This window comes from Styela clava, chromosome 5, assembly GCF_964204865.1.
Source record: "Styela clava chromosome 5, kaStyClav1.hap1.2, whole genome shotgun sequence".
Lineage (NCBI taxonomy): Eukaryota > Metazoa > Chordata > Ascidiacea > Stolidobranchia > Styelidae > Styela > Styela clava.
Window position 1 is genome coordinate 5426974 of NC_135254.1, and position 26459 is coordinate 5453432.

At 36.4% G+C, this 26459-nt stretch overlaps 2 protein-coding genes across 2 annotated transcripts; one reads left to right on the plus strand and one right to left on the minus strand.

Annotated features, from left to right (window-relative positions):
• Window positions 1–3073, minus strand: LOC120344099 (uncharacterized). The gene has a single exon (XM_078112510.1). It carries the CDS (start codon window positions 2223–2225, stop codon window positions 1488–1490), a length of 738 nt encoding a protein of 245 aa, XP_077968636.1. The 5' UTR covers window positions 2226–3073; the 3' UTR covers window positions 1–1487.
• A 6024-nt stretch (window positions 3074–9097) lies between these two features.
• Window positions 9098–13631, plus strand: LOC120344082 (uncharacterized). Its single transcript, XM_078112498.1, has one exon. The coding sequence runs from the start codon at window positions 11995–11997 to the stop codon at window positions 13216–13218; it is 1224 nt and encodes a 407-aa protein (XP_077968624.1). The 5' UTR covers window positions 9098–11994; the 3' UTR covers window positions 13219–13631.
• The last annotated feature ends 12828 nt before the right edge of the window (window positions 13632–26459 follow it).

The window sequence follows — 26459 nt, forward strand, 5'->3', positions numbered from 1 at the left end:
TTGTCTCTCCACGTGAATTCATTATAATTGACTGAATAAGGTATTAGGAGTCTCTAGAAACATAGGTATTAAAAGTTTCACATGTAACTGCACATATACTGTCACAATATCGAAGTAATTTATCAATATCACGATTCACTTTAAAATATATCAATTTATATTTTTCCAATATTCCCACGGCCACAGTTATATTTAAAAACGTCAGATTAACAATTCTTTTTCCTGGAAAAGGCTAGACTGATATTGAAGTCGCAGGAAAAGAATAAAATTTGTTCAAGCATTAACTGGAGTTTGTTAAATAAAAGTCTCACTGCAATCATAATAAATATCAAAATGAACTTACAGACTTACAAGGTACATAATAAAAGCCCATTTTGTGGCTCAAAATATGATTTATATTAATATCGGTTATCGGCCACTAGGTTGCCGGTATAAAGGTATCGGCGTCGAAAAGTGATATCGGTCGAGCTCTAGATGAAATACAGCATCGGTATCATACTCTATAATAAGGATTTGAATTTGTGATAATACATGACTGAAAAAGGGAGATACAATATTTCTGTGTCTTGTGTGCTATTGCCGTATTATATTTCAAACACTCAGAATACCGCATTATAAACTTGCCATTTTTTGCATTTTGATCTGAAAGCTTAGCCACATCCAGACAACGCAGCGTTACAGTACTAACACTGCAATATACAATTTTGAATTAGGCTGTATGGGCAGATGGATGAATTGGATATAACTTACTGATCAAATCTAATGAGCCCATGCATCTGAAACAAATGGCTGGCTAACCAATTCCATACCGGTAACTGAACAAGAGGCTGTGGCATGAGAAGCAACATTTATGAGTGCGATTTCAACCAGAAGAAACGAGTATTGTGACAACAATAAAAGTACACAACATAAGCAAAGTTTTCTGGCGCAGACCGGGGTTAATATATGGTGTAAAAAGGGCTAACTGCTATATAGTTGTCTGGCTTTTTTAGGTTTGGTTATATAACTGTTTGTACTTTGTACCCAATTCGGTTCGTAATATAGAACCTGACTTCATTTAAAACTAAAATTTAATAAATGGAAACATCTGAAAGGCAGCAAGAGCTTACATACAGTTTTCTCATATTTTTGGTTTCGTTGCGGTATATTGTGATTGGACACATTCGTGGACCTATGGATCGTTTCAATATTATGTTGCTGTCATTGTCCTTGTTCTCTGACACGTTTTGAGAAAGTCGCTTTTCTCTTTGATTACTGAACCAATTACTTTGAAATTTTCAGTGGTTAAAAATATTTGTTCTAGAAGACCATCTTTTATTAATTTCAAATATTCCTGTAGGTTTTATGGGGCTCGTTTTTGTGAGCTATGACGTCATCAGAATTTTCCACCACTCACATAGTCTACAAACAAGGTTTCTCTTCCGTATGAGTAAATGAAATTTCCGCGAAAAACCCTTTCCACATTGTTTACTAGCATAGGATTTTTCTCATGTGTGAGTTTGCTTGTGATTACGTAAACTACGTAAATTTGAGAATTGTTTTTCACATTGTTGACAAGCATAAGGTTTTTCTCCAGTGTGAGTTCGCTCATGCCCTTTTAGATGATCCAATCGTGAAAATCCCTTGCTACATAGTCCACAAACGTACGGTTTATCTCCTGTGTGAGTTCGTCCATGCCCTTTCAGATGGGATGATCGTGAAAAACACTTCCCACATAGTTTACAAATATATGGTTTCTCTCCAGTATGGGTTCGCTCATGCGCTCGTAAATTAGATAATCGTGAAAAATCTTTTCCACATTGTTTACAAATATGTGGTTTCTCTCCAATGTGAATTAGCTCATGCTCACTTAAATGAGATATTTTTTTAAAACGCTTTCCACATTGTTGACAGGCATAAGGTTTTTCTCCAGTGTGAGTTCGTTCATGAGCTTTTAGATGGGATAATCGTAAAAAACACTTCCCACATAGTTTACAATTATAGGATTTCTCTTCGGTATGACTTTTCATATGCCTGTCTACATTCTGCTTCACTTTGAAGCTCTTTCCACATCGCTGACAGATAAATGGTTTACCTCTATTGTTGGTTTGTAAATTAGATCCTGATGTGATGTTGGTATGAACAAGTGACTGGGTTTGTAATTTCACATCCAGTTTAGTGGTTGTGTTGATTTGCTCACAATTATGCAGTATTTCAATTTTATCAGCCGGGCCTCTCTCCTGCATTCTTCAGCACCACTTTGTAAAAAGGTTTTACCACAATTCTCCTCAGAGTTGGTATGCTGACTAGTTCCCTCAATGTTAGTTATATTTTCATTCAAATCTATCATTATCTAATCATTATTGATATAATTTTCCATACTGCGGATATATAAATTTACAAGAATTTTTTTGCATTTTGTGACTCTTACCATCGTCATAAAATATAATAAAAAACTATAATATACATTTCCTGTTATAGAGCTGAAGAATTTCTTGTCTTTCTATTCGATACATCAGTGAAATTCAACTCATGCTCTTCTAGCAAGTGAATTTAAGGGAAGAGCAATTAGTTATAGGCAAATTTGCATATAGTGTAGTAATCAGTTATATTCAAATTACTAAGATGTTTACTATAAGCACACAGAGCTGTGAGGCACTTCCGCATTTTTTAGAGACTGCAAAATCGCAGTTTCTTTTTTTTAAGTTGATAAATAGATCTTCTGATTTTTATATGTTAAGGTCACAGCGAATTAATCCATCTTGTATTATGGCATTAATAGATATGACATGATCCGTGCATAGTAAAACAGAGGCAATCCTGTATTGTAAAATAGAATTTAGGTTACTTAAAAAGACAATGAAATATAGTTTTTTCCAATTCTGTTTCGAACTTGTGAGCACAAACAATAAAATCACAACACTACTGTGCTCAAACTTGGTCATTACACCTTGCGTAAATAATGCTGGGGTTAGGGCTGCCTGCATTGTTTCCTTTGGTTGGCTGTTGGTTTGTAAATTTGCACCAGAATTATGTGATTTCGCAGTTTCAGCTTTATCACTCAAGTAAAGTTCCTATAGAACTGTAGAAAGTAAAATAAATATCAAGCGGACAGCATCATATTACCATTCAATATATACAATACAGGGTGCCGCCTCCGTCCATCAGTATGTAATATACCTATATACCTTAAAAAATTCTCTAGGGATGGGCAATGTAGAATAATTTACTATTCTAGAATAGTTAAATCGAATCCAGAATACCGAATCCTATTCTATTTTCATACTTATTCAAATAGAGGGAATTTTCCTGATTGCTGGATTTAGATGTCAAAAAATTGTAAATGTATTACTATAAATGTATTATTCATTTGGAAATGTCCTTAACATTAGATTTGATACTAAACAGGCATTTCCCAGGACAATGAAATCTAAGAATATTACAATATTTTTGCTTTCAATTATTCTAAATGTATGTAATCTCTGAATACTTATATGCTATATTACGCTTCAAACACTTTAATAGTAAGCGGTTAAATACAAAAATAGATATGAAACGTCATTAAATCATTATTAATGTTATTGAGTGTCGAGTGTACTAAAGCACACCCGCTGAGAATTAATTAGATGCAGGACCAGCGTGTGGCCACTGCAACCTATGCGACCGGTGTTAAATATTAAATTTAACCACTATCAATTAAAATCAACTTATTATTCTGTGCGATCAAGACGTGCAAAACAAGGTTCCCGTAAACGCGATTTCGCAGTTAGTTATTAGTTAACATCATCTAAAGACGAATTCAATTTCTATTATTATCGTTACATATCATTATCTACCCAGACTTGGCCCTACTCAAACTCAATACGTAACTATTTTCGCCAGATGTGGCATCTTTTTTTTAAGTTTATCGGCGAATAAAATTACTACAGACTCTCGATCAAACGTGCGTCTATCTTGAACGATAGAAACGGACCGAAAGATATGTAATCTTTTGGGAGTGAAATTTAAATGCGACAGATCGTCGTGTTATGCGATATAACTTTGTATTTCGAAAACTGGTGTAATAAAAGTAATAAAATTATTCCAAAATAATATTTGATTTAAATTAATCGCAAGTAATGTCATAACATTTTACGCCTGGCTTTTGATTTACATGCATCATTTTCTGGGGAAAACTCGCCGGTCGCGGAAAATCATTTACAGTAATGTAAAATGAAGCAAGGCACGCCTGTAAACAATTGAAGATTGTTGCAATCAGATTATCGGAATATCGCCAGTAAGTCGGCACAAATAATTATTATTATTATTAAACCCTCGCTAGATAGCAAAGCAGGAAAACGCAGAAAATGGTGCAATAACGAGTCTCCGTCGTAAGGTGTACTTCACGACTCCTTGTCCAGAATACGCCGATTGAGATTACTGTGTTTGATGTTTACCGGTTTTACTGGTTCTTTCCGAGCAGACGCAAGTCTAGTTAAACGAGAGAGATTTCCACGCGAGAAAGAACGCTCGTCTTTAATTGATAAATTAGAAATCCAAAATACAAAAATTGACGCCCGGCGAAAACGCAAAAATGGTGCAATAACGAGTCTTCGCCATGAGATGTACATGAGATTACAGTGTTTGAAGTTTACCGATTTTACGGGTTCTTTCCGAGCAGACGCAAGTCTAGTTAAACGAGAGAGATTTCCACGCGAGAAAAACGCTCGTCTTCAATTGATATTTAGAAACCCGAAATGCAAAAATCGACGCATGGTGCCGGAGAGGCGAAAACCGAATCCTGTTATCGGATCCTGTTGGATTCGAATACTTTGGGATTCGAATCCTCCGGATTTGGTATTCTATATTGCCCATCCCTAAAATTCTCCCTATATCAGTATATCGTGCTTTATTATTGAAAATTTTTTCACTTTTAAAATTTATAAACCATCAATTTTATTAAAAAATTATCTAAACCCCCGCCGCTCACAGGTGGACCACTGATATCTAATTCAGTAATTTTAGCGTAGTTAATCACATCGTTACTGCAATTGCAGAATTAAACTAAAGCTCACATAAACCATATCAGGCATAATGAAAATTAAGTTATACAACTATTTTTTGGAAACAGAATGTAAAACTGACAAATACCGGCAAAACTATAAAAACGAGGCGATGCTTACAACCCTGCTTGAACATCTGTCTGAGCAGCTGCAGAAACTGCAATTATTTCTTATTGGGTAGTTAATGTAACAAACAAGGAAATTGATCCTCCAGGAAATCCTAATGTTAAGTAGCTAAGTACGTTGTTACACACTATATATTGTATTTTATATGATTTTAATAATAGACACTAGAATAGACTTGAAAAAAGCCAAAAAAACACCAAAATGCCAAACGGAAATTTTGACGCCAAACGCGTTTGAAAAAAGCCAAAATTGGCAAATTTGGCGTTAAAAAAGCCAATATGGTACCGTAACCCTGCTACTAACTGGCTGCCAAAGAAACAGTTACAGAATTTTTCTATTCAAATTAATCCTACGCGGAAAAATTACATGTGGCATAAAATTAACAAAATGGGTCACCAAGTCTTGACTTCCTTGCGTATTTGTTTTGTAATGAATATTTGGCAGTATTTGAAAAAAATTATACATCTGTCATTGCTTGATTTTCTTGTTCCACCCATAACAATGTTTAGTCAGCCATAACCTAACGTTAATCTAAAATCGGTATTTGAACCGTCGCGCAAACATTTCAAAAATATATTTATTCGGCAGTATGATAGCGTATGTTTCTCACCAGGTATATTTATATGGAGGATAAATGAAGTGCCACAGATGTAATTTGCCGACGTTTCGAATTTATATACATACTTCCTTAGAGCATGATATGCAAATGACAATAGCGCATATAATGCAAGAAAAACGTTATCACGGTGTAAAATTTAATTCCTTCTCGAGAGACCCAAGTTTGTTAAAAATTAAATTTTGTAAAATCTCGCGATCAATAGCAAATTTAATAATAAATACAAAACTGTGTAATTGGTAATTTTTGGCCAGATGTAATTGTTCCGCGTAGGAGAAATTTAAAAAATCTTGAACAGTTGTTTAAGCCACACATTGGGCATCCTTTTCCCAATATCGGTACCGGTACTGTAAAATCAGCAAGGTCAGTTAGGTTGCTCCAGTATTTTGGATTTAGGAAATTCGTACATGAAGGCAGATCACAGCTCTCTCAAATACCCCATAAAATGTTTCTTGATATAACAGGCAATATTCCACTCACAAATTCATTGTATTGTGGCGAATCGGTCTTGGATACCGGTACCGGTATATATTCTTCAGATCCCATGCTTGTCACCAGGTCTATTCATATGTAGTGCTTTATAGCAAATTAAATGACCAATACAAGTTTGTTTATTTTTTGCCAGATATAGTTTATCCGCGTAGGAGTAATTAAAAAAATCCTCAACAGTTTAAGCGAATCATTTCGACTGTTCTTCGCAAACCTGCAAGGTCATTTGGGTTGCTCAAGTGTTTTGGATTGAGGAAATTCGTATATGAAGGCTGATCTCAGTTCCCACAAATAGCCAATACACTAAACAGACGTGAAGGTAGTCTGTGTCACAGTTCAATCAATCATTTATTTCGGTACTCTGACATAAAAACAAAAACTGGACAAACAAACAAAATGCAGAGATACGGTACCTGGAAGGCGAGCATAACTTAAAATAAAGTTAAAAAATGTATAAAAGTACGCGCTCGCCCACCGAAAAAAATACCAGTTACCAGTACTGGTAACGACGTAATGTACGTTTTCATTGTTTCTGCGTGTGCTCCACAGTCCTAACTTGATTAAAAGCTTTATTGGAGAGATTCTAGCAGTTTTTAGTTATATTCATGTATCATCATGAGAAGTTTAACCACTCAATATAGAGTATGTAGTACCGGTACTTTCCGTTTGGCGTTTTTTTCAAGTCTATTCTAGTGTCTAGTATTAAAATCATTTGAAATACTATATTTCCTGGAGCATCGATTTCCTTGTTTGTTATATTAACTCTTAACTAGGGTTGCCACTTCTGGATACATTTTTTTTCGAATCGAATCTCGAATCAAAACTTTTCGAATCGAATCTTTCCGAATCTGATTCCATTAAGCTTTTTTTTTTATTACATGCGTATGTTTGCCCAAAGTCACAAAAAAGCTCAAATCTAGAAGAAAAAAATTTGAAAATGGAATAGGCTATATAGCAAGGATGATAAGGGTTTTTCAGTGAATAAGCCACACTTATTTTCATCATGATAACAAAGATGTAGGTCATAGATATCACTGATAAATGCATTGATGAAAAACTTGCTGTTGCAACTTATCTGTGAGTCTTACAATACTGAGTTATTGTGTTATACTTGTATCAGGGCTGAGGCAATTTGATGGAATTCATATGAGAAATAAGCAGGGAACAGTTGTACTGTTATGTCGTAAACACAGTAACAGCACTGCTTTTCCTTGTCCCACACCAGTATATGTGACCGTGGTATTTCCCTTCTTGTTATATTGAATTAAGGCCGGCCTTATTACCGATTCTTTATCTTCAAAATCTTAGTACAATATTTTATATTTATGCTAGCATCATAGAGTAATACGACAAAAACATTCTAATTGCATCTGAATTACTATAAATGGGAAATGCTTACAAGAATATGATTGAAGACGATAAAATTAACCACGATTAAATTAAATTCGATAAAAACAATCGTTCATCCGACTACGATTGCGAACAAAAATTTCCATAAATATTAGAGAAAGTATTATTTGTGGCTAACAGCGTTATTGGCTAACTCGGGCTTCATTATTAATGTGGACTACGTTTAATTTCGTAATTCAGAAAGTCCAAATGTGCATAATGGACGCCGCGCTGACGAGCGATAATTGGTTGACGCTTTTTCTCGATCGGACATGGTCGCTGGGGCTAAAGTAAGACGACATTCGCACAGTATGCTCGGTCTGGTATGAAATCTGCCACGTGTTGATGTAAAACAGTGCACAAGTTGCCATTCCTCAAGTATTATTTACTCCCACCTGTCCGTTATGACATTTGCTCGAAATAATCCGAAATGTTTTATTCGCTTGTATCGCGCTAACAAAATTAAAAGTAAATACTACTTTTTTTTGTAACAGCTGAAAAAAGACGTGTATGTACTATTACATTATGTCCCCCTGATTTCGTTTATCGCCACTCGAGTGGAAGCCTGACAAACGCAAACAAAATAAATATATATTTTAGGATGAGAAACATGATTGTCAATTAACATTGCCGGCCGATGAACTCATTCAGTAATAGTTCTCTTCAAATGTACGCAAAATATTGCTCTCAGAACAAAGTTTAAATTAAATTTCAATCAAAATTAAACATTATCTAGACGTCGGTGGCCGATTCTTTATCCAATCATGCCAGGGCGTACAATAACTTAGTCGCAGCGCAGGTGTGCTGTTGAAAATTTTCATCAAAATTGTCACGAATTTTCAGGTATACGATCCATTTAAATTCGCGCATAATGGAAACTTCGGCTATTTAGTGGAAAACTGAACTCGCAGTTTGCTGGTAATTACGCCACACATCATCTCGAGTGATGCGTAAAAGAGTGTGTTGTGTCGAACTTGAAACAAATGACGGCAGACAAGTAAAAAAGTCAATCACGAAAAATTCATTTTCATTTATTTACGTCCCGTAATTTGTTGCTATTTGGAGTGCCGCATAAACGCATTCGGCAGTTTTAACGCCACCGAAAACAACGATTAACAAATGTTCAATGTTTTTCTTTCGGTCCCGTAATTTGGAGTTATTTGGAGTGCTGCATAAACGCATTCGGTAGTTTTAACACCGCCGAAAACAACAATTAACACACGTTCAATGTTTTTTTTTTCGGTCCCGTAATTTGGCGTTATTTGGAGTGCCGCATAAACACACTCTGGCAGATTTAAAGCCGCCGAAAACGACGATTTAACAAACGTTCAATGTTTTTTTTTTCGCTAAATCGCTCTCTTTTTCCGAATCGCGTAAATCTGATTCGAATCGATCCGGAAAAGATGCGATTCGAATCGATCCGATTCGTAAATCCAAAAGTGGCATCCCTACTCTTAACCATATCCTACCCAATAAGAAATAATTGCAGTTTCTGCAGCTGCTCAGACAGATGTTCAAGCAGGGTTGTAAACATTGTCTCGTTTTTATAGTTTTGCCTATTTGTCAGTTTTACATGCTGTTTCCAAAAAATAGTTGTATAACTTAATTTTCATTATGCCTGATATGGTTTATGTGAGCTTTAGTTTAATTCTGCAATTGCAGTAACGATGTGATTAACTACGCTAAAATTACTGAATTAGATATCAGTGGTCCACCTGTGAGCGGCAGGGGGTTAGATAATTTTTTAATAAAATTGATAGTTTATAAATTTTGTAAGTAAAAAAATTTTCAATAGTAAAGCACGATATACTAATATAGGGAGAATTTTTTAAGGTATATCACCAATTTAAGTAGAAACATGTAGGTATATTACATACTGACAGACTGAGGCGGCATCTTGTATTGTATATATTGAATGGTAAAATGATGCTGTCCGCTTGATATTTATTTTACTTTCTACAGTTCTATAGGAACTTTACTTTCTATTTGTGTGCCTCACCGAATTAACTGATGGCTCTACATCATCATCGGTACGTTGCCAAGCGCTTAAAATCTGACAAATCATGGGGCTTTTGTACTTAGTAAAATTGTTGGCTTTCTCAGGTCTTGATTTGGCTTTTTTTGATCGCTGGGGTCTGGCAACCCGGCTGGGAATGATTAACCGGACGAACACTGAATTATCAACATCGGATTTCATATGTATAATGGATTGTTTATGCAACTGTTTTTATTTTTCTACAAATAATTGGAACTCAATACATGCAATTGTTGTTCAAAAAAAATAAAATAATTTTGTGTAAAACATTGTTAAAACCTTCCTAACCCGCACTCCCTAGTCAAATTTTTAAAATATTTTCAATTAGCATTTGTCACCTAACCAAGATGGCTTGAAAGGCCATTGAAGGCTTGTTTGAATCGTATTATTGTCTTCTATACGCAAGAGGTCGCTAATGGACCGCTCCATGTACGAAATTTTGCGTACGCGAGAAAATTCATCGACGATAGTAAACAAACATTCGAATCTCTCTCCTTTATGGCCGTTGAACCTTTCTTATGATAACGGCACTCTCTCGCAAGCGTTATAGCTGTTTTGGTGTTTGTTTTCCTAACAAAATAATATCACAGGCAACGGTGTAGCGCAAACAGCTGCCGAGTAACGTAGCGGTCTATTTGTGAAGTCAGCGCAGTTCTTGATTGTTTATTATTGTGCGGGTAATTATTAGTGCGTGTTTACGCGAGGAAAATGAGCGCTCGGCCGCGCAAATTACTTTCTTTCAAGTAATAACGTATTCCTTTGTATGTTTCTTAGCTTTCAAATATTTACAGATATAAAACTCGTAAAATTGGAAATATGCCAAAAAGGAGTGACGCACAACCCGGGAGCAAAAACACTCGGACAAGCCTATATCATGCTTGAAAAAGGCGCAAAATGTCTTATTGGTTTTGTTTTGAGTTAAGTCCATAATAGGACGTGTACATAAAGAATGTTAACTCTTACTGACCAATCATATTAGAGCCATATTCATATTACACATAAGTCTCATGCAGGAATAACAGGGTTTTAATTGGCTTAAAAATTTGATTAAATAATTCCATAAAAAAAATGGTTAACCGATTTCAGATGGTTAACGGTTACGTTTATTTTAACCGTTAACTGACATCTCAGGAACAAATCATCTTTATACCGTACAATTTCTTTAAATATGATACGTCATCGGAAATTTATCTCTTGTGCTGTTTAATTCAAAAGAATATTACTAACTGTGTGGGTAAGGACTCAATAAAAGTGAAAAATGATGAGAGTACCAAGGTTGCTGATTATGGAAATTTGACAATGATGAATTTAGAAGCAGTTTCCAGTCCATTTCGAAATATATTGTTCACGATTTCATTGCAAAATAGGATATTCAATGTCATACAACAAGTGCGCAGTTGATGCCTTTTTTCTTTATGATATATATCGTGAAGTCGAATTTGCACATCGAACACTGATAATTTGTCACATAAATGACGTTTAACAACGGAATTAGGTTTTTAAAATACTTCCACACGCCCGAAACACTCACCTCTCTTGCAGCAGAAAAAGCAAAAACTACCTCGATTCGTGAATAATTTTGAGCGTTGCCGATAAGAACATGCGAAATTGCTTTATAAGCATTGTGACGTAACACGCAGTAATTATAAATTATACGTCACACGGCGGTTAACCGGTTAATTCAACCCGGTTAACGTTTTTTTCCCCTGAAATTCCCAGCCCTAGCAGTTAGCCATTTGATTTCTCTTTGCATAGGTGAGTCAAGTTGCCTTTTCTTCAATTAATTAGAACTCAATACATGCAATTTTTTTCCAAAAAAAAAAATTGTATAAATCAAAAACTAACATTTTATTTGGCTTAAAAAATATATAATTAAATAATTCCATATTGGCTCTGGAATTTAATTTGGCAAAAAAAAAGTCTTGGAATCAAGTAATTCGAATATAAAAGCAGCTCTCCAAATACTCAAACATCGATTTACTTAATATACAATGTCAGAAAAGATGATGATAGTGTGAAGCCTGGGGTGTCCAGGCTAATCTATGTCGGTGTTTCATTGTTCGTTTTCTCTGTTCCTGCATGTATGCTGCAGTGCTATGCTGACTATTTCCCAGGCCTGTAACATGATTAGTTAATATCTCATAGTTATACAAGCTGAGATTTCATTCATGATACATTTATTATTGATTTATTTGGATTTTGAAAAACATGAATGTGAACTATTTGTATTGCATTTTGGGCAATAATCATTGATTTCAGAAGATAAAAAATACATGATCTTTTAGATATTCTTAACTATAGAGAATTCTATCAAAATCATGGAATCCACTGAAAACATATTTCCCTGCCTTATCTGTGATGAAAACTTTTCATCAGGCCCCAGTTTGGAAAAGCATATGTTTTTGCACATTAACCATGGAACTGGCGATTCGAGCGAATACGCAACTAACAACATTGTGGGAACTAGTCTGCCTGTCAACCCTGAGAAGCCTGACGGAAAGGACAATATCAGTGGCTACAGCAGAGATGAACCATTTGCTTGCCAACAATGTGGAAAGAACTTCAAATCAAAGTGGCATTTAAATGTGCATATGAGAACTCACGCGGTTGAAAAACCTTATATATGTAAACGATGTGGGAAGTGTTTTTCACAACAATGTAATTTAAAAGTGCATACGCGAACTCATACTGGAGAAAAACCATATGTTTGTAAACAATGTGGAAAGTGTTTTGTGAAGTCATTTGATTTACATAGGCATGAGCGAATTCATACTGGGGAGAAACCTTATGTTTGTAAACAATGTGGTAAAAGTTTTTCGCAATCATCTCATTTACAAGATCATATACTAACTCATACTGGAGAGAAACCTCATGTTTGCAAGCAATGTGGAAAACGTTTTTCACATTTGTCTCATTTACATGTGCATGAGCGATTTCATACTGGGGAGAAACCTTATGTTTGTAAACAATGTGGTAAAGGTTTTGTGAGGTCATATGATTTACATGTGCATGAGCGAATTCATACTGGGGAGAAACGTTATGTTTGCAAACAATGTGGTAAAGGTTTTGTGAGGTCATCTGATTTACCTAGGCATGAGCGAATTCATACTGGGGAGAAACCTTATGTTTGCAAACAATGTGGTAGAGATTTTGTGATGTCATCTGATTTACAAGTGCATGAGCGAATTCATACTGGGGTGAAACCTTATGTTTGCAAACAATGTGGTAGAGATTTTGTGGAGTCATCTGATTTACAAGTGCATGAGCGAATTCATACTGGGGTGAAACCTTATGTTTGCAAACAATGTGGTAGAGATTTTGTGGAGTCATCTGATTTACAAGTGCATGAGCGAATTCATACTGGAGAGAAACCTTATGTTTGTGTAATATGTGGTAAAGGTTTTGTAAAGTCATCTGATTTACATAGACATAAGCGAATTCATACTGGAGAGAAGCCTTATGTTTGTACACAATGTGAAAGGTGTTTTTCAGATTTATCAAATTTACGTGCACATGAGCGAACTCATAAACTTTTTGCATAATTCATGACTTCAGGGTTAAAAAAGGAGATCACATGCCTCTATGATCTGGTCAAAAAATTTAGAGATCTCTGTAATTAGATTTTCGAAAACTGTTGAGTCAGACACCCTGTAACATGTTTATACTAATAATGTAAAGCCAGTCCCAAATTTACGAACCAACCGTAGAGACTAACGATTTATTTGCCTGCAGTGTGGAAGGAGACCTAGATTAAAATGTGCATATGAGGACTCATACTGGGGAGCAGTGTTCACTATTAGCGCACTTTTTTGCGAAAATTGCGAAGCACTTTCGCAACTTTTTTTAGGGACTGCGAAATAGCACTTTTTTCCGATTTTGAAGAGAAATAGCACTTTTTTCCGATTTTGAATGGAATAAAAATTCGAAGTTAACAAATATTTTCGAGTATTAAGTTGACAAATAAGTAACATACTGGTACTTTTGTAACTCAATTCTGCATATCATAACGATATTTACCGGAATTCTAACCTATGAGATGCAGACATAGGAGATAAAGCTTTTGCATTAACGGCAAAATTCTGGTTTATAATATGATTATTATACAAGCACACGGATTCCGCTTCTCCCGGGGCGTTTCTTTGAACGAGAGTGGTCATGTGACTATCAATGATATCGATGAATTCAAAATGACTATAAAAAGTGTTAGTAACGTGTTATAGTCACTTTGGATGAATTGTGACCAAACTGCACGATTTTCAAATCAGACGAAACTTTTAGCAGCATGTCACAGATTTGCAAAATCAACAAATTCACAAAATACCATTAAGTGCCATTTTATTGTAATCACAATGTTGAAAGGACGTGGCATTTTCCGGAATTTTGCGATATTTACACAACTATTTTTCATTGATATGCGAGGAGGGGTGGGCAAAATTCAATATTTTTTTAAATCGAATATTTTTAAGGAGTACCGAATAAACGTGGTGGAAACATTAAAAAATCGGCAACAAAGCCTTTTTACTGGTTAATTCCGTTGTAATCGCTAATTGTTCTTGTCACCGATCGTTTTGGCGGCGATATCCAGGTTTTGGGTAATCTATATTCCCGCCCTCTCTTTTTTACAAATATATATATGAATTCTTGTGGGTCGGCGGACATCGAAGTTTTATATTTCGTGTTTACCCGTTCGTTCACATCGGCAACAAATTAACATTTGCGCTGGCTTTAATATTACCTATCAAGATTTGTAAATTTACCGTCCCAATTTTATGCGCATGGTAATATTATTGTCCATACCGTGATGCAGATATTTATTAAGACGATAATTAACTTCCTCATGTATTTCTATGGTGATAAACTTCGCAAATCTGAAATTGTGCTAATCCTGAATGTTGATTTGAAATAGTGATTGAATAATTCGGCTATAAAGGCATTTATGCGTGGTCATAAGACGAGATGACGTTAATGAACAGCACTTCTTTTACAGGATATTTTACGTATGCGACTTAATGCTAAAAAGATTGGGCTCGAGTGCTTTTTTTTTTCGAGTGCTCGAGTGCCTAATAGAGGTCAGGCGCTAATTGTAACTAATTCCCTCAAGTTTCAACGTGTTTACAACAAAACAATACCCCGGCGATAATTATAGCTAAAATGTTACCGAGCAATTCACAATTTTATTTATGGAATTTGCAAATTCACCAGTTTCTTGACGATTTTGATATTGTCACGCCCTAATTATTAGTGCAAAAAATACTCCCCTTCTTCCGCGGCGGTTTGACGAGTTCTCTGTTCCATTCTTCAGAAAATTCTGACACGGGGAATATAGAATACTGAATCCGGAGGGTTGAATTCCTGTCCACTTACTGGTGGTTTTCCGTTTTGAAATGCGTGAAACATTCTCTATTTTAAATTAAATGACGTATGATTAAATGACGCTAGAGTTCTCCCCGAAAATGATGTGTTCCAGACGTTAGTTAGACGATAGATACAACATTAAATTAATAATTTTCGTGACGCCCCGTTTTCGAAAATACAAAGTTATATCGCGTTATGCGTTATGATACATTTGGAATGAAACATTATTTACGGTGAATTCAGATCACATTTTACTCTCCATGACACCCGGTATCCGAAAATACAGTTGTATCTCGAAAAATTTGTTTTTTGTTACATTTAAAATGAAACATTTTTGCGATTAATTTAGATCATATTTTGCTTTTCACGACACCCGTTTCCGAAAATACAAGGTTATATCGCGAAAATGTGTTTTGTTACATTTAAAATAAAAAAATTTTGCAATTAATTTAGATCTAATTTTACCTTTCACGGCAACCCGTTTCCGAAAATACAAAGTTATATCACAAAAAATGCGTTTTGTTACATTTATTTTGCATTCCCAATAAAATACATATTTTCCCTAATTAAGGTCGTCGATGAATCTGTTCCTGTCGTTCAAGCTCGACACACGTTTGGACGAGTGTGGGGCGGTTTTTTGATCGACGATAAATTAAAAAGTTGCCACACGTTATTTGTATAACGATAATGACTGAAAATTAAGATTTTATAATAGAAGTGAATTTGTCTCAAGATGGTATTTTACGATTCCTGCCCACAGAAAATAAACACGCTGACAGGCTTGATTATAATTGATATTCGTTTAATTTATTTTACACTATTAATAAACGCGCCACACCAATTGCGACCATATAAATTGCAGTCGCATCGGTATGGACTGTATGTTTTTGGCGCTCTCAAATTAATAATAATTTTCAACAACAATTTGTTTACAATTTTAACATCCCGCCGGCCATGTATGGTCGAATAAAATGTTCACATATTCGAAACATGACTTGGCCAAGGATGGAAGGGATCACTAAAGAGCTAATAGAAAGTACATACGCGAGGGTATGATATTAATATCGAGAATATTTGTGAGCATATCACAGGACGGAAATATTTTGCACCCAGCTGTTTGTTGGCAGAACAACGATACGCTAAAGTTAATTGATCGAATACAGGGAAGTATTTATTTATCATCTCACTTGCGAACATCGAGGTTTTGACGGAATTGTACTATCATGTTGTCTTTCTTAAATAATAACTTTTTCAATAAATGTTCATTTTACTTTTGCGTCTTTATTATATGTCTGGTTTTCATTTATTTTAAATTCGAAATTGTCCGAAATACTCCAACAGGTGTATAGGTACAATATTAATAGTACTTACCAAAGTACCTACCAGGGAAGTTTAATACACACGATGTGTAAAGGGCGTCGTAACTCCCGTTTATTAATTATAAATTTTTTTACATTCTGCTTAAAAAACAACGGCAGTCATCTCACGTAACTCTCGCGACCAAATCTTTTTTGTTTTGTATGGCATCGTCTTGGCGACGAATTTATTGCCGACTGAATTTTAATTGTGTTTTAGGTTAGTTATTTTCTGTTTGTTGGTTTCTAAACTTTACAAACTTGGGTAGCAATTACTATTAATGTGAGATTTGTGCATATGGACCATTGAATATCGCGACTGGATGTCCGATATCTGAGAATGCGTAATTCTCTTTCAACATTAATTTTCAGGATATCAGCGTTCATGTGGTCGAATAAAAATTATTTATCAAATGGCTTGGTATTTCGAGACACTCTCAAAATTATTTGGGATCCATTATCATATCATTCGTTTATTTTTTATATTCATGTTTTTCTCAAGAATCACCCTCGTTATATTTAGTGTACCTTCGCAAAAGAAAACTCTTTGATGTCATCGTTCCTATTAGTGTAATTGAAATATATGGAAACCTCGCAAGTGACGTTGTGATGCGAATATTTGATACTAGGTCAGCAGCATTACAAAGAGTGCTATTTATGAATGCGGAAAGTACATGACATTACTAAACATTTTGCCAATATATGATGTTTTCTGCCCGATTTAAACTAACTCGCACGCAAACCAAGGCATGTGGACATTTAAAAATTACTTGTCTTTGGGTAAGCTCTGAAATAGTATAATATAAATGTAAATGAGAAATTATGTCACGCTAGCTCACGAAACGGGAAGATTTTCAAAGTGATCTTGTGTAATATTTCGGAGAAAAAAGTTTGAAAGGAAAGTAGGTCAACCTATCTCCTAAAACAGGGGAGTATCCTGCATAATATTTCGGAGGGAACGTAGGTTAACCTATCTTTTAAAACAGCGGGTGGCGACTTTCACAAAGTGGTTCAAAATCACAAATTAATAATTATCAGATTAGGTTTGGGGATGAATCGAAAAGTTGAATTTCCAGCGCACCTAACCCTAATTAGTTGATTGCTATTTATATTTGGGGGGGGGGAGATTATTTTGCACCGGATTTGTACAAACGATCCACCCTGTAACTAATATGGTTTCCAGTCGGCCTCGTGTCTGTTAGATGGAAGGAATAACAAATGTGAAAGTCTTTGCTGTTTACGCGAGTAAGCAACTGACACCGTGATACATTGTTTTAATTAAACATGAATTCGCTTAAAGGGAACTCGGTTAACGAAAAGGCTTCTCTTTAATTCATAATATTAACCGGAGGAGCGCTTTTTCGAGTATTTATGCCGTTTTAAATGGGTTATATGAAAGGCTAGGGCACCTAACTTGTTAAAATCGGCAAAAGCACCTTCGCACTTTTTTTTTTGGCTGCGAAGAACTTTCGCACTCATAATTTGCTTAGAGTTAACACTGCTGGGGAGACCCTTATATCTATAGTAAATGTGAAAAGGGTTTTTCACATATAACTAGTTTACGTAACCATGAGCGAACTCACACTGGAGAGAAACCTTACGCCTGTACACAATATTTTTTTTCTTTTAGTTTAGTTTTACATTCGCATTTTATTTAAGTTTTTCTTGTTCTCCCATTTTCTTTCGTCAGTGCATTCCCTTGTGATTGTTGTATATTTATTTTTTCAAATAATCTGCACAGTAGCCTCAATTATGTATACTGTCGCAAATACTGGTATTCAGTAGTTGTGTCCCATTTAGTTACTTTTTTTTATACTAACCTGTGTAGGTGTCGCTGCTTGAAGACCTCTATAGGTCACTCGCGACCCCGGTCACACAATTAACACGGTCGGTATATTTTAATTGTTGTAACATTGTTCTAAATCAGTGCTCTTCAACCTTTTTGTTATTGCAGAACCCCTGATATAATTTCTCGTTTTTTATGGAACCCCAATTAACAAAATTGAAAAAAAGAAGGAAATACTCGTAACACGAAATATTTGTAATTCAAATATTTCTATTTCATCGACGAAACAAAAAGAAGGTAACAAGCGTGAAATTCAATGACTAGGTTGTTCTTGCATTTCCTATGCAAGATTCCTGAATCGTGGCTCCACGGCGCTCAATGCAATTCTCATACTCATGTTTTTCGTTTTTTATGTAACCCCAATTAACAAAATTGAAAAAAAAAGGGAAATACCTCATACTTGTAACACGGAATATTTGTAATCCAAATATTTCTATTTCATCGACGAAACAGAAAGAAGGTAACAAGCGTGAAATTCAATGACTAGGTTGTTCTTGCATTTCCTTTGCAATATTCTTGAAACGTGGCTCCACGGCGCTCAATGCAATTCTCATACTCATGTTTTTCGTTTTTTATGTAACCCCAATTACCAAAATTGAAAAAAAAAGGAAAATACTTGTAACATGGAATATTTGTAATTCAAATATTTCTATTTCATCGACGAAACAGAAAGAAGGTAACAAGCGTGAAATTCAATGACTAGGTTGTTCTTGCATTTCCTTTGCAATATTCTTGAAACGTGGCTCCACGGCGCTCAATGCAATTCTCATACTCATGTCTACACTTTTTAAACAAATTTTTTTTGTATTCTATAGTTGTTAAAGCAGAAAATGCTGATTCACACAAATAGGTATTGGGAAATTGGCACAACATGTAACTATGGAGCGACAATTCAACAACGTTCTTTTCTTGTTAGTTGCATAACAATGACTAAAGTGACGCAACAACCGAAAATATTTCTGTTTCGTCTATTTATTGCACTGTGATTAAACCTCCTATTTAACGAACGGACATGCTGAAGCAAGAAATGATTTCCACTGAAAAAAAAAACGCGGAACCCTATAAACTCACAGAACCCCACTGCATGTATTGCGGAACCCCTGTTAAAGAGCACTGTTCTAAATGCTTGTTTTTTGTGATGACAGATGAAATATTGTTTGATAGCAAATATAGATTAAATAGACGGGATATATTAAATAGCAATATCGTTTTGCGGAGTTTTGTTTTATTATTTCCTGGCTATCTGGGATTGTATTATTAAGACCTATGAGCAATGATATTGGGGCCTTTGGATCCGTCTAAATGCTTGTTTTTTGTGATGACAAATAAAAGATTGATAGGAAATGGGTATTTAAATATATATTAAATAGATGGGATATATTAAATAGCAATGATATTGTTTTGCGGAGTTTTGTTTTATTATTAAGACCCTGGAGCAATGATGTTGGGGCAGAAGTGCAACTACAGTCTAATTTCAGAATCTTATTGTAGATAGTGTTCATCATTTTTAGCAGTATTCCTAGTAGAAGATCCTGAGTCAACCGCTATATGGTATTACTATCATATCAGGCTTATTCATATGGCAAACCATGGGCTCTCGTCTGCTTACTAGTCATATGAGATTAGTGAGCCAGTTTTTTATGCATGAACTTGTTGGTGGAGGAATCTGTAAAACCATCAGCGATGAGACTAGAAGTCCTCTCATACATAAATATGCACCGCTGGTTTCAAACCTGCGCAGAGTAATCAGATGTGGTAATTATTACTTCGATACACCACACCGAGCTACTGACTCTGACTCTACTGACAGATTTCAACCTATATTAACACCACGGCACATTATCCACTGCGGTTATATTTCGTAAACCTCTCAGATCATGAATGGTGCCTATTAGAGATGTACCGATGTATCGGTATCGGCAATATCGGCCATTTTTTCGGTTAGATCAAGGCCGATATTACCGATATATTTATCTTTTTGATATGGTCCAGAATGTTTTAAAAGATAAGTTGGAATACTACTTTTTAATTTATTTTTGTCTGGAGAGATCGTGAGCTATGAGCCATACATGTCCCCACCCCTGCGAGAGAATAGGATTCACGTGTTTTTAGCTATTTATCAGCTAAACTAGCTAAACTAATTTGGCTATTTTTGCTGTCAAATTTTTATATTGACATTTTTAATATTACATAGTTTTTATGAAGAAATATATCAACACAGCACATAACAAAAAGCAACTAGGCGCCCAGTTTTAAATCATACAGTGGAATTGGGGTCCTTCCTTATTAACGGCACATTGCTTTTGGCACGGGTATAAATTCTGACTGTTTGTCGTCAAGTACGAGTGTCATTTAGTCCGTCGACATCGATAAACTAAATTCCGACACAATTATCCCACTACACAGGTAATAATTTTAATTCTGCTTAACTACACGATTTCTTTATAGATATATTGACTTGACCGCCTAGCCCTAGACTGTCTCAAAATATATGATAGCAATTGTAAAATATTATAAAATAGTGAAGTAAAAAAACATCCTCAGCGGTTATCGGTGGGCCTTCTTTTTGTCGGTGCTGATTGATATTCTTTCATGTTGGCTTTGACTTATTGCGTCAACGATTACGATTAGCCACTAAATTAAATATTTGTAAAATGCTTTTAATTTGAACGTAGGACGGCGGCGCTAGAATGTGTGGGTGATATTCGATATTCTTTTAAACACGAATAACGATATTCGAAGCTCGCGATATTAACATTAAATTCAAATTGGACATCCCGGCTTATGAGTTTTCTAATTGAACACCGAGATTACTAGCGTTACTGTACAATGTATCTTAATCAGTTACAGCATATGGATACCAAACATTAATTTCATATTATGTGATATATATATCTTTTTTTTCGATCTGAAATAATGTGTCCTGTGAACAACGCTTAAAGACCATTGTTTTAACCCGTCTGCCCTACACAGCATACCTAATTAAGTAATAATTACATAGTATCGGAATATCGGCCTTTTTCTAGTATCGGTATCGGCGTTTTTAGCTGGTATCGGTAACGGCGACAAAAGTGGTATCGGTACATCTCTAGTGCCTATTTTATTAATATCTCATGAGAATATCTACTCAAACATGCTAGCCGCCTTCCGTTCATTATTCCATTTAGTGCGGGCTAGTCGTGTGGCTATGACAGAATCTCAGACAACTGCAGAAACCAATATTAGGGGTATTTTTAGAGGTAACGTCATGCTTCAATTCTCCGAAGACACAAATATACCAGTGCCGCGAACATCACCCACAAGAGTTCGATTTATTCCATTTAAAGCAGTGGTTCCCAAACTTTTTTGATCATCGCCCCCCTACAGTAGTTTAAACAACTTCATCGCCCCCCTGCACTACAAAAAAATGTAAAGTCAGAAACGAATAAATTACAGACCAAAAATTAAGACAATTCGTAGTTTATAGTGTATTTTAATGAGTTGGATGAGCTTGGTGTTCTTCAGCGAGTTTTTTATGATAAAAAGGCGATTTCGTTGTTTTGATAGCAATAGTAGCACGGTTGAAAACCCCCTTTTCACCATATAATGGGTCGAAAATTAAAAAAATCGGAGTTCTACCTCCTCAAAAACCGCCGTGTACTCTTGTCTTATAGCATTTTACTCCCTAAATTCACCCCATTTCACATTAAAATAATGAAAACAAATTATGATAATGATTTCATTCCTACAGCCTGATGACCTGCACCAAAATATTTCGGTAAAATTCATCCCCGATTCCTCATCCTAGCCCAATCTCCAGTCCACAGAATTAATCAGCCATTTGTTTTTGGATTCATGGACTCGGATGTGGAAGAAGTCGTGACCGACTATAGGCTATGGCCCAGTTGTCGGCAAATTTTATGTCGCTCGCGGGATAAAACTTAGGGTTGCTAGTTTTTTGCGGGTCGCTTATATTTTTTTGAAGTTAAAAACGGAACAGTGCGCAAAAACTGCGACAATTCGTGAATTCAACCCAGTCGTCTTATCAAAATATTATTACAATGACATTTAATGTGACACTGTCTTGTTGCTACATCACGCTTGATAGCTTTACGACGCCAAGATTGGAACATTCTCGAAAAAGGCATCACTAATCCTAGTTCTTTGCAGTGGCGGCGCGTCAATAGGGCCAATGCCCCGGTTGTTTTTTTGGTATAATAAAAAATATTTGAAAAATACCTCAATATCGGTTGCACAGACTGTCTACACTAGCTCTATTCTCCCGACATGGTTCATTTTTCGCTCGCAAAGCCTTCGCCGAACGTCGACGGGGCGACGCCGATTTTACCCCGGTTGCTCATTGTATATCGTATTCTCTCTTTTATCTTCCACTCGCCGCGTTTGTCTCGTTTGTTTTCTGTTTCTTTTACTAAATCATCGGGGCTAGCCCCGAAATATTGACGACACAATGCCGACGTTTCTTACAACAACGTGTTGACATATTCACGCATTCCTTCTCGTTCGTTGGTTGCTTGAAGAGTTGATAGTTTCCTCGCCTTCGTTTTTGTCGCTTGTTTTGCTATTTGAATCAGTTAGAGACCTTTAGTCCATTTGCTTTCGATTTTCCACATTCTTTTTGAGCTCCTCACTTCTTTCCGGCTTCGCATTTCTTAGCCTTAGACCTCATAATGAATAAGGTTGATGCACTACTTCGCACTCCGTTTTCGCAGCTGCCGCTGGAACAAAAATTAGAGGTACAACGTCTTGAGCCTTATCAACCAAAAAATTGTTCACTGGAACAATCCCATGACGGAGGAAAGCGTCGGCGTACATTCTGCGCAGAAACTTGGTATAAAAAACACGAATGGTTGTGTTACAGCGAGGACAAAAATGCACTTTTTTGTTTTTATTGCCTACTTTTTGCTACCGCCCGTGACTCACGTTGGTGTAAATTTGGTTTTAGAGATCTTAAACATCATTCCGAGCGTGCCAGGGATCATCAATCTTCTATGGAGCATCTGGACAATGTAGTAAAATACCGAACATTCGGAAATGTTAATATTGCAGCACAGTTGGATGAAGGACGCGCGGTTTCTATTCGTCGGCACAACCAAAACGTTGAGAAAAACCGCCATGTTCTCGGTCGATTGATAGAAGTTCATTGGTTGTCACGAGCTGTCCCTCCGTGGGCACGATGAACGGGCTGGCTCTTCTAATAGAGGGGTATTTTTGGATATGGTGGAATACACCGCATCCCTAGATACAGTATTGAGAGATCATCTTGATGCCGCAACTGTTTCGAAAGGGACATCTAAGGATATCCAAAATGATTTGCTCGACTAAATGTATAAAATTTATTTACAACATTTGGCTCTGGGAATTGAGAATTGCCAGTTCCTTTCGATTCAGTCTGACGAGACAACTGACATCACGTGCGTTTCCCAACTGGCTGTGATTTTTCGGTTTGTGAAAGATGGTAAACCTACCGAGAGATTTCACAGCTTTGTACCAATCGTTGATCGCACGGCTTGCGGGATATCGGCTGTACTGAAAGAAGTGTTACAGCCTTACAACGCGAAGTCAAAATTGATAGCTCAAACTTATGACGGCGCGGCAGTCATGAGTGGGTCGAAACATGGTGTTCAAGTTTATATAAAAGAAGATTTTCCTCTGCGCATTTTTTACATTGTTATGCACATCAATTTAACCTCGTTATTAAAAATATGTGTCTTGATACCCCTCTCGTCCGTATATTTTTTGCAAATGTTTCGGGGTTTTCTTCATTTTTTTCCGTTTCGCCGAAGCGCTCTGACCTCCTTCGCCAGATATGTAGCCGCCGTCTCCCAGCTTGTGCACCAACACGTTGGAACTTCCAATCACGCGTGGTGCAGGGCTTGTCCGAAATTAGGGTGAGCTCATTGAGTGTTTCAATGGCATTCAGAGCTCTCCGGTTTGGGACGAACGCTCTGTGAGGGAGGCGGCAGGTCTAAAGCGTCTGCTAGAAGATGGTGAGTTTTCATTTTTTCTCGCTTCTTTCTCCACAATATTCTATCACGTGGATGTATTATACGGCGCATTGCAGTCAAGGCTAATGGATGGAGCGTCTGTGCAGTCGTGTATTTCAGACTTCTGCGATGCTGTATCTCGAATCCGGGAAACAATAAAATACGACGACACATGGAGTGCTTCTTTACGCCGCGGGCAAACAACGCAGCGTTTGATTTTGTCTGCAAAGGAATGCTGTGACATTCTGGTGAATCAAATAGACGATCGTCTGCGCACTGAACACCTTGCCGCGTTCTCTTTGATGAACCCCAAAAATTTTTCAATTTCCCATCCATTTGTTGGCTACTGTCTCCAAATTTTACCCCATGATAAACGTGGGTAAATTGGAAAATGAATTGCGATGTATATACACCAATCAAACTTTTTTGAACACCACATCAACTTGCGCGCTCTATGGGTTCCTCATAGATAACACTCTAGTAACTACCTTTGCGGCGTCTGCGAAATTTCTGGACATCATTTTGACGACGCCTATTTTTTCCGCCGACGCAGAGCGAATATTCAGCACGCTGAAGCGTATTAAAACGTATCTCAGAAACACAATGAAGCAAGATAGATTAAATTCCTTGGCTGTTTTATCCATTCACAGAGACGTTATTTCTGGGATGCATGACTTTAATCAGCGCGTTATTGAGCATTCTGCTTCCAAGAAACCGCGGCGTGTTGCATATATGTTCAAGCAGTAGAAGTCTAGCAGCATATATATCTATGAGTGAGCGACGCATGCCCTTATCTTTGCATTAACTTTCCTTTCTTCATAGTAACGTTTTAAACCATATTTTAGGTTTTGTCTGCTTTCCCGAAGTTTCTGTTAATATGTCATTGTATTTATCTGGGTAAATATTGCCTTTTCTTTTAAAAGAGGTTTCAAAATAAACTATGTCTATATTTATTAATCCCTTGACTTGGACCGGTTTTAAAGACACTTTCTTATCGTTAAAAATTGTCGCTTTTGCCGATTGGTTGTTACCGATGGAATGGTTTTTAAACTCATAAAATGATGGGAGAACTTACAGCGCTCATCCTGTCCCCGTAGATGGGGGTGACTTGGTCCCGCAGTAGCTTGCCCCGGTTGTCAAAATGACCACGCGCCGCCACTGAGTTCCATAGCTGTGTTTCCAGCAACAGAAAACACCCTTTCACTTGGCGTTGATGTTGCTGGTATTCCCAAATATTTATGTACAAACTTAACCAGATTTGGAAAGAGGTTCTCATTCCACCAAATCAAGGGATCTTTGCTATCAGCCACAACTTTCAAAGAAAAAAATTAATTAATTTCATCCCCCATTGAAACTGGATCAGTGTCACTGGAGGAGTCCGATTCAGAGCTGTCAAAGGCCAATTTGAGAATTTTTTCCACAGGTGATAACTGTGGTGATGATTGTATACTCGGGGTCGCTTCTGAGTGAGACTGACTGTGTTTTTGGAGAATTTTCGCCAGGTCCAACTCTAGTGCACCTTTGACCTGTAAATGATACAAAATCTCAACACTTGTACCTGCAAGGAAAAGTCACTAAGCTATTTCAATCTTACCAGATTTGTTGTATAATGGACGAGACCAAATAAAAATGAACAAAACTGAGTGCAAAAATTTTTTCCTACCTGCGTCGAGTCCACAGAACTCAGACCTTTCAATTTATATCTAGGGTCTCGATGTCTCCAATATCGAACTCTCATTTCTTCTATCACTTTCTTGCGGAACTCTTTCATCCAGCAGCCTTCATCTCTGTCAATCATGAGGTGCTTTTTAAGCCCTTTTATGATAGGTCAGGGGTGGGCAACCTTTTTCGGCTCGCGTGCCATAATCGACTAAATTTAACGACAAAATTCTTCCGCGTGCCGACCAAAATTAAAAACACTTCCAAAGCAAAAATACATAATAATAAACCTTTTAAACATGTACAGACAGGTTCACTATTCAAGTAAATATGTGTCTGATTATTAGATTTGATTACTTTTATATCATTTTCTATCAGTGAGACTTCAGCTGCTGCATTACCGCTGATAGAGATTTCGCGCTGGGTTTATATTTTGTATCTTTCAAAGAAATACGCGAACTACTGGTTTCATCTTTCGGCTACTTCTGTTACGAGACTTAATAAATTACATAACTGAGAACAGAGATTCACAAATATATGTATATGAAAACATGGAGAGTAATGCCATTGCAAAGTTTTTTAAA